Source organism: Taurulus bubalis (genome assembly GCF_910589615.1).
Source record: "Taurulus bubalis genome assembly, chromosome: 14".
Taxonomy (NCBI): Eukaryota; Metazoa; Chordata; class Actinopteri; order Perciformes; family Cottidae; genus Taurulus; species Taurulus bubalis.
The window spans coordinates 23,253,212-23,269,940 of record NC_136602.1 but is presented as its reverse complement, the minus strand read 5'-3'; the positions used below and the strand labels follow the sequence as shown (position 1 = coordinate 23,269,940).

The 16,729-nt window shown below is 47.0% G+C and overlaps 1 protein-coding gene and 1 pseudogene across 2 annotated transcripts in view; one reads left to right on the top strand and one right to left on the bottom strand.

Annotated features, from left to right (window-relative positions):
• The window catches only part of LOC306746693 (protein NLRC3-like), a 284,667-nt pseudogene that overhangs the window by 44,385 nt on the left and 223,553 nt on the right, over nucleotides 1–16,729 (top strand). The window lies entirely within an intron of this gene.
• ndst2a (N-deacetylase/N-sulfotransferase (heparan glucosaminyl) 2a) lies at nucleotides 1,867–16,520 on the bottom strand (the record flags this gene model as incomplete). Its single annotated transcript, XM_079229645.1, has 13 exons — nucleotides 1,867–3,525; nucleotides 3,925–4,027; nucleotides 4,117–4,226; nucleotides 4,306–4,476; nucleotides 4,826–5,000; nucleotides 7,779–7,902; nucleotides 7,983–8,079; nucleotides 8,180–8,362; nucleotides 9,738–9,866; nucleotides 11,286–11,471; nucleotides 11,936–12,090; nucleotides 13,793–13,880; nucleotides 15,447–16,520. The coding sequence occupies 13 exons, from the start codon at nucleotides 16,518–16,520 to the stop codon at nucleotides 3,406–3,408; spliced, it is 2,715 nt and encodes a 904-aa protein (XP_079085771.1). The 3' UTR covers nucleotides 1,867–3,405.

Below are 16,729 nucleotides of genomic sequence, written 5' to 3'. Positions count from 1 at the left end.
ATTGATGGAGTCCTCTCTGTTCTAAACCCTCTCTAACTTTGTTCTGCTTCACTTTATCAAAGTCAACCTTTGCAGAGATAATGTTCACATTTTGTGCTATGATTTGGGATGATAGAGAATGTTCACATTGTGCTATAATTTGGGTTAGGGAATGTTCACATTGTGCTATGATTTGGGTTAGGGAATGTTCACATTGTGCTATGATTTGGGTTAGAGAATGTTCACATTGTGCTATGATTTGGGTTAGAGAATGTTCACATTGTGCTATGATTTGGGTTAGAGAATGTTCACATATTGAGCTATGATTTGGGTTAGAGAATGTTCACATATTGAGCTATGATTTGGGTTAGAGTTGGACCTTACAGCTGCATCATTTCAAAGAAATAATCATTCTGAAAGTGATTTTTTTCTAGGTGGACCTGAAACCTTTTCATTTCTGCTGTGTGTCATCTTCATTTACTCTTAACCAGTAACATATAGACTTATATTTACACATCTGAACAAAATCTCTCATGTGTACCTTTTATTATAACACCAACATTATTCAAACAGCCCTAGTGGTTGCAGAGATGCACCCTTTTTAGTTTGGGGATGACATTTTAGAGGAAAGGGCCTAAAAATAGGTTGGTTTCAATTAAAGGTGCTAACTTTGAAATGTACATAGTGCCATAACCTCTATGAACAGATTCATTTATATTCAGAATCTGTCGGCAGCAGCAGCACACATCTTAAGTTTGAGGCCGAGAAGAACGGACCGATCCCGTTGGAGCGCTTTGGTGGTGAGGAGGTGAACATGTGGAGATAAAAGAGGTGAAATGAGATCTGAAGCCAGCGGCTCTTCTGTTTGAGATGAATAAGCTTTAAAGAGTTGACTTGTCTGCCTGCTTATATTATATTACATCTGCAACAATTCTCCTCAGAAAGTAAACAGTCACTCATAACAGGGAGCATCCCATAATAATGAACATTTAATGACTTTCATTATAGAAGAGAAATAACACCTTTTCACTCTATTGACTGACGTAAAACCAGACGGAATCAGAAATGCAGCCCTTTGTAACAACATCCTTTATTGTGTTCTCCAAACTAAATGATCTCTCAGAGCCTCTTCCTCCTCCTCCCTCCTCCTCCTCCTCCTCCCTCTCAAACTAAATCATGGTGAAGCCATCTCTCTCTTGTCTGTTTGGTATGAGAATAAAAACAGACGTTTATACTGTTGAGCGTCAGTGTTTGAATAATGTGCTGCAGACAAAGTGTTTTCAGCTGGTTCACGAGAAAAGACTTCATGTGGTCATTGAATGTGTTTTGTATGAAAGTAACAAAATAAAAACAAAACAATTCAAAGTTTGGTCCGTAGACTTCTGTCTCACTGACTTCAGTTGTGATGAAAGCAGTTAGCAATAACCTTTAAAGTTAGAACACCTGTCGCCTGAACCCAGTGGAGAGGAGGCCTGTGTGTGTGTGTGTGTGTGTGTGTGTGTGTGTGTGTGTGTGTGTGTGTAACAGCTGTGCACAGATTAAGACTGAGATTGTGTGTGAACTGTGTGTTCTTCAGTAAAATGTCATGCTTGTAATCCACAGTATATCTCTGTTTGCGGTGTGTAGTTACTCTGGATTATTGCTGCCCGATCTGTGCTGTGCTCACTGCTGTGTGTGTGTGTGTGTGTGTGTGTGTGTGTGTGCGCTGTCTGTCAGTGCTCTGCAGGTCCTCAGTGATTTTGGCCGATACGAATACAATATAATGTAATCGTGTATGTATGAAAGACAACCTGCAGAAACACAGGAAAAAAATAAAGAGGGAAAGAAAGACGCGTCGCCATGGTTTCCAACCTCTCTGTTTATTAGAGATGATACAGTGTTGGCCTTTTTGACATTTATACAAAACAAACAACAAGACAGCAGCTTCTGATTCGTCTCCGACCTCTTGTCCTCTGATGGAGACAAGAGAGTGTGAGTGTGTGTGTGTGTGTGTGTGTGTGTGTGTGTGTGTGTGTGTGTGTGTGTGTGTAGCATTCTGTGTTGCTTTCACAGCAGATATCTGACAGGCTTTCTGCCTCGGTGGGTCTGAACAGCTCTGGTCCAGGACTGTGCCGCTGCCAGCTAGTCGTCACTGTTAAACTGGTGAAAACAGGTTCTGAGTGATGACAACAACAACACCCAGTCACACTGCTCCCATAGTCCAGGGTGGGCAGGTCCAGGTGCTAGTGGGTCAGTGGAATGAGGTCTGTGTGGTTCTGAGGAGCTTCGTCAGTGTTTTCTCAGCCGGGAGACTCTGAACAGACGGGAGTCATTTACCAGACAGGAAAACTATGAGAACATCTCAGCAGGCCTTTAAAAAAATAAAATAAATCTGTCTCGTAACGTTATAGAAGTGCATCCTGTAAAGAAGCTAGGAACCTTTGTCTCCATGACAAATGGTTGGAGGTTTTCTGTGATAATAACGGCCCTCAAGTCTCCTGGAAACCGCGTTGTCCGTCAGCTCGGTGCGTAGAACCGCTCTCAGACTACAGTACCCATGAGCCTCAGCAGCTGGTGGAAGGGCCCTGGACCCCGTGAAGCCAAACCGTAAAGTTCTGCTCCACAAGTATGAAGACTAGACCCAGTGAGACCGCCAGCAGGTTCCAACATGGTGGTGGATTAAAAAACACTGATCTGAGCCAACGTGGGAACAGTTTACCTGCTGCTCACTGACAGGATGCCGGGGAGGGGCGGAGCCTGGAGCACACCTGGACCACACCTGGCCTCCAGTCACGTACAGAAACACATGATATTTACACGACCTGTCATCTAACCCTCTTTAAAGCATCCGTCACCGCAGTGGGCTGAGGAGGAGACGACTGCAGGTGTGTGTGTGTGTGTGTGTGTGTGTGTGTGGACCAGAATGTGCACCGTCTCTCTGAACCGTCTTCAGGCTGAAGGACATCTTGTTACTCACCTGCCCCTCAAACCCAACAGCTGCTTTTGAAAATGCTAAATAATCATTCTTGTGGAGAGGAGACGAGTGTGTGAGTGTGTGTGAGTGTGTGTGTTTCCTGTGTCCACATCGGCAGGCTCTCTCTCCTCACATTGAGGCCGACTGATCTGTTCTTCATGCCCCAAACCTGCTGGACCCCCAGTCCTCTGGCTCTGGATCAGTTCAGTGTTCATCCTCACACTGAGGCTAAAGCTGGTAGGAGGGCGGCACAGATCCAGGATCAGGGTTCAGGGAGTCGTCCGCGATCCTTTTCAACCGGTGACCGCCGCGGTGAGGAAGGTCTCATGTTGAACAGGAGCCCCGGTAACATCCGCTCTGCTGCGGATTCCAGATCAGCTAGTCCAGTTTAATCCAGTAGCCGAGTGCGGACTCCGGTCCCGGCTTCTTCTTCTGTGGTGTTTGTCCGTCTGTGTGGGTGAGGGGGCGTGGCCTCAGCTCGTGCTCTGGAGCTCTTGGCGGAGCCACGACGGCAGAGCGTGGCCGAGCCGGTTCAGCAGCCGCAGCAGCTCCATGTTGTGCTCACGGTAGTGCTCCACCAGGAAGGCCCGGGACTGCACACACACACACACACACACACACACACACACACACACACACACACACACACACACACACAGAGAGAGAGAGAGAGAGGTCAGGGCTCAGAATACAGAATAATAATATGTATAATACTTGATATTCTGCTGCCTCGTTGCATCAGTCAGTGTTTATTCCGTTATCATTTTATTCTCATGGTTTCTCGGCAACACGCCCACCGGTTCCTCCTGAAGATGAAACCTTTAGGAGCAGCTCAGGTTTCACGCTAAAGAGGCTCACTGTAGTTTTTAAAGGAACGTTACTCAAACTGCTGCAGCAGGCTGTTGGTTCTCATCTCTAAAAGGTGACGCACTATCATCTGTGCAGGTGTCTCTGGTGAGTGAAGCAGGTGAAAGGTGAGGCGTGTGACGTACCTCAGGGCTCATGTCCGGGTACTTCCTGCCTTTACTCTTCCCCAGACATTTTGCTCGACTTCCGTCCACCCGCTGGCACCAGAAACCTTTAGCGTCATCGTACCTGCAGACACATGTATGTTCACACGAATGGTCACGCGCATGTTCACGTTCACATACATGTGCCTACGTGCGTGTGCGTGTGTTACAAACATTAGAGCCTGGGTGTAGTTGAAGATGGGAGTGACGCCGAGGAACCTCTGGATTCCCTCCATCACCAGCGCCGGGTTGGAGCGCAGCAGAGCCCCGTCCACGATGTGCAGCTACAGCACAGAGAAGCTCCATCAGGACACATGACTTAAAATGACATAACCATGCTCTCTGAAGCGTTATTGGTATTACCTGGCTGGGCTGGTAGTGCTGCAGCCAGCGCTCCAGGTGGGGCGCGTACGCCCCGGGGTGAAGGCAGCGTCTCTGCAGGGCCAGCAGGTCCCGGGGGCCAGAGGGGCCCGCAGTCACCACGGCATGGAACGAGCTGTTGAGGGCCGCGGGGTCCTGGTGGGCCCGCTGGTGCTGCAGACACACACAGTTATTAACACACACGGGGACACACACAGTTATTAACACACGCACACACAGTTATTAACACACGCACACACAGTTATTAACACATGCACAGTTATTAACACATGCACGCACACACACACACACACACACACACACACACACACAACAAAAGAACACATTTCCAAAGACCAACCTGACTTTAAAATGATGGTACATGATTCATGTGGAATTTCAAAATAAAAGCCCTCTAAAACGTCCTATACGAGCTGTGTTCTCTCCAAATTCAGTTGAGATGGAACGCATCAGCGGGTTAAATCCAACAGTTGATGTTATTTCATGTGGAGATGAGTCCCACCTGGTACCAGGAGTAGGCCCGGTCCGACGGGTTGATGAGCACGGCCAGGACTTTGGCTCTGGGGAGCAGCGCCGCCGCTCTCTTAGGCGCCGCCTCCGTGTCAAAGTAGTTGGCACTCTTTTCAAACATGAAATCTGTGCTGACATTGGAAGGGAATGGAAAGAAGTCCATGTACCTGAGGAGAGACAGAGACGACAAGGACGAGTTAGAACTTCAGGCTGAGCCAGGAGCCCCAAGCATGTAGATCACTTCACCGCCACCAGGGGGAGGAGGAGGGATTACCATGCTCATATTACATGGACTTCATCCTCTCATATTTAAGCCTCATGCTCATATTACATGGACTTCATCCTCTCATATCTAAGCCGCATGCTTGTACTACATGGACTTCATCCTCTCATATTTAAGCCTCATGCTCGTATTATTATATGGACTTCATCCTCTCATATTTAAGCCTCATGCTCGTATTATTATATGGACTTCATCCTCTCATATCTAAGCCTCATGCTCGTATTATTACATGGACTTCATCCTCTCATATCTAAGCCTCATGCTTGTACTACATGGACTTCATCCTCTCATATCTAAGCCTCATGCTCGTATTACATGGACTTCATCCTCTCATATCTAAGCCTCATGCTCGTATTACATGGACTTCATCTTCTCATATTTAAGCCTCATGCTCATATTATTACATGGACTTCATCCTCTCATATCTAATCCTCATGCTCATATTATTACATGGACTTCATCCTCTCATATCTAAGCCTCATGCTCATATTACATGGACTTCATCCTCTCATATCTAAGCCTCATGCTCGTATTACATGGACTTCATCCTCTCATATCTAAGCCTCATGCTCGTATTATTATATGGACTTCATCCTCTCATATCTAAGCCTCATGCTTGTATTATTATATGGACTTCATCCTCTCATATCTAAGCCTCATGCTCGTATTACATGGACTTCATCCTCTCATATCGAAGCCTCATGCTCATATTATTACATGGACTTCATCCTCTCATATCTAAGCATCATGCTTGTACTATATGGACTTCATCCTCTCATATCTAAGCCTCATGCTCATATTACATGGACTTCATCCTCTCATATCTAAGCCTCATGCTTGTATTATTATATGGACTTCATCCTCTCATATCTAAGCCTCATGCTTGTATTATTACATGGACTTCATCCTCTCATATCTAAGCCTCATGCTTGTATTATTACATGGACTTCATCCTCTCATATCTAAGCCTCATGCTTGTATTATTATATGGACTTCATCCTCTCATATCTAAGCCTCATGCTCGTATTACATGGACTTCATCCTCTCATATCGAAGCCTCATGCTCATATTATTACATGGACTTCATCCTCTCATATTTCAGCCTCATGCTCGTATTATTATATGGACTTCATCCTCTCATATCTAAGCCTCATGCTTGTACTATATGGACTTCATCCTCTCATATCTAAGCCTCATGCTCATATTACATGGACTTCATCCTCTCATATCTAAGCCTCATGCTCATATTACATGGACTTCATCCTCTCATATTTAAGCCTCATGCTCATATTACATGGACTTCATCCTCTCATATCTAAGCCTCATGCTCGTATTACATGGACTTCATCCTCTCGTATCTAAGCCTCATGCTCATATTACATGGACTTCATCCTCTCATATCTAAGCCTCATGCTCGTACTACATGGACTTCATCCTCTCATATCTAAGCCTCATGCTCGTATTACATGGACTTCATCCTCTCATATCTAAGCCTCATGCTCGTATTACATGGACTTCATCCTCTCATATTTAAGCCTCATGCTCATATTATTATATGGACTTCATCCTCTCATATCTAAGCCTCATGCTCGTATTATTACATGGACTTCATCCTCTCATATTTAAGCTTCATGCTCGTATTACATGGACTTCATCCTCTCATATCTAAGCCTCATGCTCGTACTACATGGACTTCATCCTCTCATATCTAAGCCTCATGCTCATATTACATGGACTTCATCCTCTCATATCTAAGCCTCATGCTCGTATTACATGGACTTCATCCTCTCATATCTAAGCCTCATGCTCGTATTACATGGACTTCATCCTCTCATATCTAAGCCTCATGCTTGTATTATTATATGGACTTCATCCTCTCATATTTCAGCCTCATGCTCGTATTATTATATGGACTTCATCCTCTCATATCTAAGCCTCATGCTCATATTACATGGACTTCATCCTCTCATATCTAAGCCTCATGCTCATATTACATGGACTTCATCCTCTCATATCTAAGCCTCATGCTCGTATTACATGGACTTCATCCTCTCATATCTAAGCCTCATGCTCGTAATACATGGACTTCATCCTCTCATATCTAAGCCTCATGCTCGTATTACATGGACTTCATCCTCTCATATCTAAGCCTCATGCTCGTATTACATGGACTTCATCCTCTCATATCTAAGCCTCATGCTCGTATTACATGGACTTCATCCTCTCATATCTAAGCCTCATGCTCGTATTACATGGACTTCATCCTCTCATATCTAAGCCTCATGCTCGTATTATTACATGTACTTCATCCTCTCATATCTAAGCCTCATGCTCATATTACATGGACTTCATCCTCTCATATCTAAGCCTCATGCTCGTATTACATGGACTTCATCCTCTCATATCTAAGCCTCATGCTCGTAATACATGGACTTCATCCTCTCATATTTAAGCCTCATGCTCATATTATTACATGTACTTCATCCTCTCATATCTAAGCCTCATGCTCGTATTATTATATGGACTTCATCCTCTCATATCTAAGCCTCATGCTCATGGACTTCATCCTCTCATATCGAAGCCTCATGCTCATATTACATGGACTTCATCCTCTCATATCTAAGCCTCATATTACATGGATTCATCCTCTCATCATCTTTACCAGTCGATCCCGTGGTCGTAGTTCACTCCGCTGAAGAACTGGATCTCCTCAAAGGTGGCGGCGGAGGGGAAGGAGCTGGTGACGGCCGGGTGGAGACTCAGGAAGGAATGAAGCGCTGTCGTGCCTGAAGAAGAGAAGAGACGTTTAGAGAGCAGGGGAGAGGGACAGGGAGAGAGAGAGAATGGACAGAGAGAGAGAGATAACCTGTTTTCTGGGGTCCAATGACGAGGAACTTGGGGAGGCGGTCGCAGGTCTTTTCTTTGGACCAGATGTCTTTGTGTCTCTTGTCATGACAAGGGTTCTGCAACACGATCACGTCAAGAACACGCCTTTTGTTAACACGCCTTTCTCTCCAAACAACAGGGGTTCATCTGCAAAAGGCGTGAGACGGAAGTCCTGACCTGCCAGAGGGGGTCCCTCTCCTCGGGGAAGATCTGGAAGTACTTCTCTGCGAGTCGGACGGGCGGCAGCGTCTGCAGCCTGAGGTTAGTCCAGCACTGGACGAACTTCACCAGAGACTCGAAGGTGTACAGACCCAGGCGGTCGTTGCCGTAGTTCGACAGGTGAGTCATGAAGATGCTGATCTGGATGGAGAGGAGACCAGTTAGTCCAGCTCAAACCAGCACGAGTAGACCAGTGCACCAAATACAGGAGGGTCCTAGACCTCATTGTATTTGAGGCTTTCAAGGGGTCTGAAGTGTCAATCAAGGGGGTCAAAGACCCCCTTGATTGACACTTCAGACCCCTTGAAAGCCTCAAATACAAAATGTATTTAGATCCAGACAATATTAGAAGACAAACATGGTGGACAGGTGAGGACTGTCAGCAGAATAATGAGCCATCTGATGCTACATACCGTAAAAGTTGGGTTACAAGCCGCTTCTACTTTCGGTGGGTGTCCCCGCTAGCTCGCCGCTAGCTCTCGCTAGTTCCCCCGCTAGCTCTCCAACAACCACCGAAAGGTAGCAGGACATTCCCCGGCTCGACACCCGACTCGGGCAGAGGGGACGCGGGCAGTAGCAGCAGCAGCGGGGAGCTAGCAGCAGCGCTAGCTTGCTTACAGCGGGGAGCTAGCAGGAGTGCTAGCTTGCTACAGCGGGGAGCTAGCAGGAGCGCTAGCTTGCTACAGCGGGGAGCTAGCAGGAGCGCTAGCTTGCTTACAGCGGGGAGCTAGCAGGAGTGCTAGCTTGCTACAGCGGGGAGCTAGCAGGAGCGCTAGCTTGCTACAGCGGGGAGCTAGCAGGAGCGCTAGCTTGCTACAGCGGGGACAACCACAGAACGTAGTAGCGGCTTGTAACCCGGCTTTCACGGTATGTAAAGCTCACACGTATATAGAGACGCATCGAAACAGGCGGAACATTACAACTAAGTGGCATCGCATTACAATGAAAAACAAGAAGAAGAACTAAAGGCTCATACAGGAGGGCGGAGCGGGAAGTTACGCCGCGTCAGCATCTCTTGTCCGTCATTTTACATTTATGTTCCTTGTCCTTCAGTTTACTCTCCGTGTTTAATATTATAACTAATGCATATATTAACAAACTATTCCATATTCTTGCTGTCCCTCTTTTCCTGTTCCAACCAGATATCCAACAAGTAACATGAGGCTTATTGGCCTCATGGACAAGTTTTATTATGAATAACAATATCAAGTGTTTGCCAGATGAAAACTGAGCTCACTGATAACTGAACGCAGGAAGTGGCATATGAATACACGAATGGCGTCCAGGGCAGGAGGGAGGAGAAGGGAACCACTCCGTATCCTCATTTTATTAGGTTTTTTTTGGATATTGTTTTATTTAGTTTCAGTTTACGATAATATTCATCCGGCCTCATTTGAATTTCAGTGTAGGATAATAACAGAAATACTGATCGCGGCATATCTACGGGTCAAAGTCAGAGCTCCTGTTGCCTCCCAGTCCAGCCAGTGGGTCTCCCAGCAGACCAGTTCAGACTCACCGGGTTCAGGAGGACCGTGAGGAAGAGCTCTCCTCCTCGGATGCTCTTGTCCAGCTCCTTGGAGCCTCCTGGGTATTCGTTGTAGAAGATGGTGTGTGTGAACAGACCACAGGTCTGCCGGGGCAACACCTGCAACACACAAGGCCATCAGTTGATGGTGTATTCTATTTGTGTTCTTCAGGGTGAAATTTCAGGATCAGGCGGTACAGCTTGGAAAGTGACGTGGTTTCACTTTGAGAGCAGCATCAAGACGCTGATCTCTGCACACCTTTGTACTCTTGTTGTCGCTCTGGAGGAATGGAACAAATACATTTACTACTGTACTCAAGTATTTCACTTGGATCTGCATCATTATACTTCTACTCCACTAGATCTCAGAAGGAAACGTTGTACTTTTAACTTCACTACATTTATTTGATAATAGTTTCTAGCTACTTTACAGATTCAGATTCTTGATGCAAAATATGAATCAACGAATAAACAATGACATTATTAAGTAGTTTATAGACCAAGTATTTAAAATCAGCCACCTTTACCAGCTGTGTAATGCATCAATAAAATATATAATTCTGTAATGCTGTAATAATTCTGCATAATGAGTATACCTTTACTTTTGGTACTTGAAGTATATTTTCATATACTTTTGTACTTTTACTGAAGGTCACCTAAGGAACTGGGAGCCAACACCAACTGCTGGAGAGCCAGCGTAACATGTTCTGTTCATTATGAAACTGTGGTGGGCCGCCACAATGATAATGGGAAACCCGAACCCATAAACCACTAATTGTACGTTAATATGATCCTGAACATAACTTGGATATGTCAGATGGCAAAATCAACTGTTTCGAGGAGTTCTGATTGATAGCGTAGGAGTTCATTCTCAAAGGAAATGTGGAAATACATTTCCAGACAACACAAGTTATCGAGGACATTTCACTGGTTCTCATTTTTCATGTGTTTTCCAAGACTGAGAAATTTGGCAACAGTCCGACCCTCTGGCTGGCGTCCAACAAACCCTCTGCTTCAAGGACGGTCAACTCTGCACCCCGCATCTCTACAGCTCTACACCCCGCATCTCTACAGCTCTACACCCGCATCTCTGCTCCCCTGCACTCTTACCCCTTATCTCTGCACACCTCGCATCTCTACATCCCTGCATCCCGCATCTCTACACCCCTTATCTCTGCACCCCTACAACCCGTATCTCTGCACCCCGTATCTCTATACTTCTGCACCCCTTATCTCTGCACCCCGTATCTCTACACCTCTGCACCCCTTATCTCTGCACCCCGTATCTCTATACTTCTGCACCCCTTATCTCTGCACCCCGTATCTCTGCACCCCGTATCTCTGCACCCCGTATCTCTACACCTCTGCACCCCTTATCTCTGCACCCCGCAGCTCAAAGCATCGACAATGTACATTTATACATAAATAATGCTGCCGTTGTTCAGGTGAAACTATTTTCTGCTACCGTCCACATCTGTCTTCTTAGCGAAAGGCTAACACGTGGCTATTGGCTACATCCCTGCATGCGAGCAGACTGACCTGGATCCCATTGTGGGTGAAGCCGCGGCGGTATCGAGCCGGCCTCAGGTGGGGGTATTCCTCCGTGCTGGTCACCTTGATACCCCACACAGACTTCCAGGCCTCATAGAGCTGGCTGTGGACGGGGTAGACCCCCGAGTGGTGCGGGGCCACGGCATAGCCCATGTCTGTGGGGATGCCGTGCTCCTGGAGAGAGGACAGGATGTGGGCGAAGAAGAAGGAAAAGAGAAAGTTACAGGCAGGAGATAATGGAGTGTGCGTCAACATCTCTTTATTAGTCTGTGGGATGTTGTTGAGGCACAGAACAAGGACACATGAGCTCTCGAGGAGTCCCTGTTGATCCATCTTGCTCATACTCATGCTGGATGTTCATAGTTATGATCAAAATGTCTTTTAAAAAAGTGATTTTCCTTCCAAGACTTTGCTGAACATACAATAAAGTATTGGAATTAATTTGGGGTTCCTACGACGCCTCAAAACACAGGGGAAAAGAGGTCTAGACCCTATGGGGTCTACAGTTTAACGTGTTAGAGCCGACCCCCCCCCCCCGGAGCCGCGTGGCCACAGGAACACGGCGCCACACAGGCTTGTTATCGCGCTCGCTCCACTCCCCACACTGGCCCTCTGTCTGCAGCCACACGGGCGCCTACCTGAGCAAAGACCATGTTGAGCCTCATCTGCTCCGCCAAGACGCTGACGTTGTGAAAGAGGTGCGGCTGCATGTGGCTCCACATGTGAGGGAACCACCAGAAGTCCATCCGGTGATGCAGCAGCATGTCGTCTCCCCGATCCTCTTCATCAGTTCCTTAAAAAAAAAAAAAAAAAAAAACACAAACACACACACACACACACACACACTTTACAGGAGGACTAATGTGGCCTGATCCACAATAAACATCTTTCTATGTCGGTGTTGTTACTTTACATAAAAGGACTCCTCTCTCTACAGGATGAAGACAGATGCCTCATGTTCTCCTCCCTCACATCCCAGAACACATACTGTACATTTAAATGTCATAACGTCCGCCTGGTGGAGAAAGAAACTAGAAATCATCGACATCATGTATGTACCATGTTTAAATAAAGAACATCCTAACTAACAGCTTTGTGTTTGCTTGTTTGACCAGCGTTGGAATAAACCTTTTATTTTTTACTTGGGAGCTTTTGAAGAAACGAGCTGCAGACCTGCAGGTCTGTGCTGAACACCGAGTGCAACAACTTACTAGAGAACTATACGGCCACTCAGAGACAGACGGTGCATTCAGGAGCCCCTCGGACGCTCACATTTCCTGAGTGCTTTGACGTTATTTTGTTGAGTTGTGAAGGTGAAACGTGGACGTGACAGACGGGTTTTATTTTAGTGCGTCGACAGGACGCTAGATGTTTTGAGTTGTTCGTTCAGACTTAAATGTGAATTTGTTGCAGTTGTTCCTATTATTCTCACGGCACCGTGAATGCAGCACAAATGCCCCATCAGTGCCCTCAGTGTGAATGAAAGTGTACAGACACTAACCAGCTGAACACATAACCTGCGTGGTGGAGGTCACTAACTGGATGTTGACTCAACAGCAGCGCATGTGCGTTCTTGTTGAAATGGCATCGTGACGGGCGGTGTGGTTTATGCAGACAGCTGCTGTCTCTTCCTCCTGGTACTGCGTAGTAGTGGGACCAGGTACTTTCACCGCTGGGTAAAGATCTTTATTCGTCAAAGATAAGCCAGTACAGGCCGAAAAACTGACCTCTGAGAAATAGTACTTTTTGTTAATTAGTCCACTCAGAGTGAAAGAGCAAGTAAATGTGAGGCAGTGGTGAGTATTTCTACAGGAGCCGAGAATATCTACAGTTCTAGTATCAGGAATCTGAACGCCCTTCAGGCCCTGAATGCAGCCTGTCATGCAGTGAATGTGTGGGAAAGGAAGTCCTTTAACCATATCTATTTAGGTTTTATCCTTAGAAAGGTCCAGTGTGTAGGATTTAGGGGGATATATTGGCAGAAATGTAATATAATACGCATGTTTTCTTTACTGGATATTGACCTGAAACTCAGAATGTTGTTGTGTTTTTGTTCCCGCAGAGCGAGACGCTTGTATCTACACAGGGAGCCAGTCCTCTTCACAGAGTTGGCTTTCAGGGTTCCCTCTTTCCTAGAGATCGTTTCCAGCGGTGAGCGAGCGGCTACAGAACGTTCCCGCTCAGCTAAATGAACATACGAGAATGTTGAAATCATTTTCCAGAACGTTTGACTTTTTCCCTCTCATTTTCCACGTGCTGGAAATGCGGTCAGCTGGTCTCCAGGTTTGCCTCCATGTTGCTACGGAAGCCCCGAACGGACAAACCAAACACTGGCTCTGGAGAGTTCGAGTTAAGTTCAACTCCCACCAAACATTGTCGTGTCGAGAGCCGAGATGATGGCCTCCACCGGGACCCCGTTCCTCTGATGCAGAGACAGAGACCCAGACATCACGTTTCAAACACAACACGTTGATAGAACCTCAGGTGATCCGTACCTGTGTGGTAGAACTTTCCGGAAAATCCCAAATTGAAGGTGAAATTAGGGACCAGCGCTCTCAGCTTGCTTTGAGTGTTGAGCAATGCCTGTGAAAGGATGAAAAACACAGCTCACTCTTACTCTTACTCAGCATTTCATTTGGTACTTCCTGAATGAGCTAACGGGCGTTACACCTAGTTCACTATTCATTCGACAGGGTTGTTGGAAAAGAATCTTACAAACAGGACCAGATCTGTAAAAACAGTTCTCGCAGCCAACATAAGAACCATACGTTCTACCTCCCTACTAGAACTCAGCTGCTGCTTTAGACTGGTTACACTGGGTGTTTCTCTCAGTGCTGGTGAAGCCTTTAATGTGGGCGTCAGAGCCCATAGGGTGACAGCTTCTCAGATCTCAGTGCAGCAATTAACAATATAATAGCCTACAAGAGTGGAATTGTTATAGGACTAGCTTCTCACTATTACAGACAGTTTACAGCCAATTAAATAAGTCCCCCCTCCCCCCCCCCCCGCTCACTCCATACACGTACTTAAAAAGGACCTTACCAGATTTGCACAACAAAGCCCAGTTAATCCGTGTGTGCTCACGACTTTCCGAGTGACAATTCATGAAAGTAATGCCGACATTTTCAAAGAATACTTCACCCACAAAGTCAGTGACACTGTGTTCCCTTGAATTATTATGGTGTCTGTGTGAAGATGCATGTGTTTGTGAAGTAGTGAGCATTCGACTGGATAAAAGACACTCGGATTATACTGCAGGAGCTGTGTGACTCCTCTGGTTGTATAGAAGTCTTTGCTTCATGTGTTCAACCTGCATTCTCTCTACTGACCACCAGGGGGCGACTCCTCTGGTTGTATAGAAGTCTATGCTTCATGTGTTCAACCTGCATTCTCTCTCCTGACCACCAGGAGGTGACTCCTCTGGTTGTATAGAAGTCTATGCTTCATGTGTTAAAGCTGCATTCTCTCTCCTGGCCACCAGGGGGCGACTTCTCTGGTTGTATAGAAGTCTATGCTTCATGTGTTAAAGCTGCATTCTTTCTCCTGACCACCAGGAGGCGACTTCTCTGGTTGTATAGAAGTCTATGCTTCATGTGTTAAAGCTGCATTCTCTCTCCTGACCCCAACTGTTGGGTAGAATATTACAAAAGCTCAAATCCGGCTGCATGCTCTGGGAATGACCGGCTCTGATGGAAGGCGTTAGCAGACAGCAGGTCTTAGGTATAGTCCTTTAAAGCTCACAATAACAGATTTATTCTGGCCACTACCGTTTTCCGCAACACGACCTTGGTGTCACATCTTAAGTTGAACTTATTAGCAAACAGTTGCTCAGCTCCAGACTGTTCATATGGAGTGTTTGTGTTTGGTCTTCACCAACTCCTCTCTACATTATCATTTGATGTATTTTTATGATAAACATATCAACTACAGCTCTTTCAGTAATCCATCCATAATCCATCAGTAATCCATACTTTAAACAAGTCACTCAACAACATACATTGCTCGTCCAACAAACTGAACTGATCCTTTAACTAAACTTCCTTGGCATACCATCTGAAGTCCTCTTTACATGAATCTGTGTCAACATCTCACATTCAACCACTACGCAAAGCTAATGTGTGATCATCTGTGGTCTCTGGTGTGACCCACCTCAACGTCCGACACCTTCATACGGGTTCCCTCCTTGCCAACGAATATATCGTCCACGTCCACCAGGATGTGGCGGTCCAAGGACAAGCACAGTCTCTTCCCCGTCAGGTAGGCAATGGAGTCCACAAACACCAGCTTGTGAAGCCAGTAGTTGAGATTGTTTCCAAAGAGAACCCTTTGAATGCCATCGTGGAGCCCCAGGTCCTGGACCACGGTGGCGTGGAGGGCCCGCAAGGGGCTGGGTCCAAAATGCGCTAGGGCATCGGCGGACTTGGTGCTGGCCAGAAGCACTGGTTCATAGGTAGAGTGGTTGGACTGGAAAATGGTCCAGTCATCCCCTGGTAGAGAGCCCTGCTCCACCTGGTTGGGCTTGGTGATGTAGAGGAGAGGAGCATTGGGGTTGATGCGATAGTCCCTGAGTCCCAGGTGCGAGTGTAGAAAGAGGGGGAACCCTTTGAGTTGTGCACTGAGGAGAGAGTTTTCATTCGCTTTGAAAAAGCCAATGACGCCTACTCCGTACTCGGCACAGTACTTGTCCAGCAAGTCGCGGTTCCATGCATCCAGATTGACGTATTTCAACACATTTTCATAGATGATCAGTGTGTAGCGCCCACGGTTATGCTCCGTCAGCATGGGCATGTCTCCTTTACCAGGAGCTATCTCTGTCCGGTAGTGGAAGCGGCTGGACTCCAATATGGCTACGATCTCCTGGCCCAGCTGGGAGTAGATGCTCTCCACGAACACCAGAACCACGGGCGCCGTCCTGGAATTGTCCACCGCCTTTACCTGCCGTAGTCGGCCCGGGCGCTGGGGGAGGAACAGCGGCGCCCTCTGGACGCCCGGCCCTCCCCCGGCGGCGCCGGTGCTGGCGCCCAGCGACATCCCCCCTCCGCCGCCGCAGTCACTGAAGGGCAAAGGGGGGGCCTCCTTGATTTTGGGGCTGTTGGAGACATAGTAAGCTAGGAAGGCCATGGACAGTAGGCAGAAAATGATAAGTGCCAGGATGAGGCGGTGGAGCTCCAGCTGGCGGACACCTCGCATTAGCTTCCACACGCCCAGGCCGGCACCTACCATGGTGGTGGAGGGGGGAGGCGGGACCGGGCAGCAAGCAGCAGCACCGAACAGGGAAGGAGAGCAGAGAGGTAGAGGAGGGGTAGGAGGAGGAGGATTGAGCAGTAGATGCTGGCACTGAGCTGTGCTGAAGAATAGCCATTTACACTAGGTCACCATGGCCAGCATCATCCATTACCTGCTCTCCACTTCCGGCTCTGCAGCGCATAATA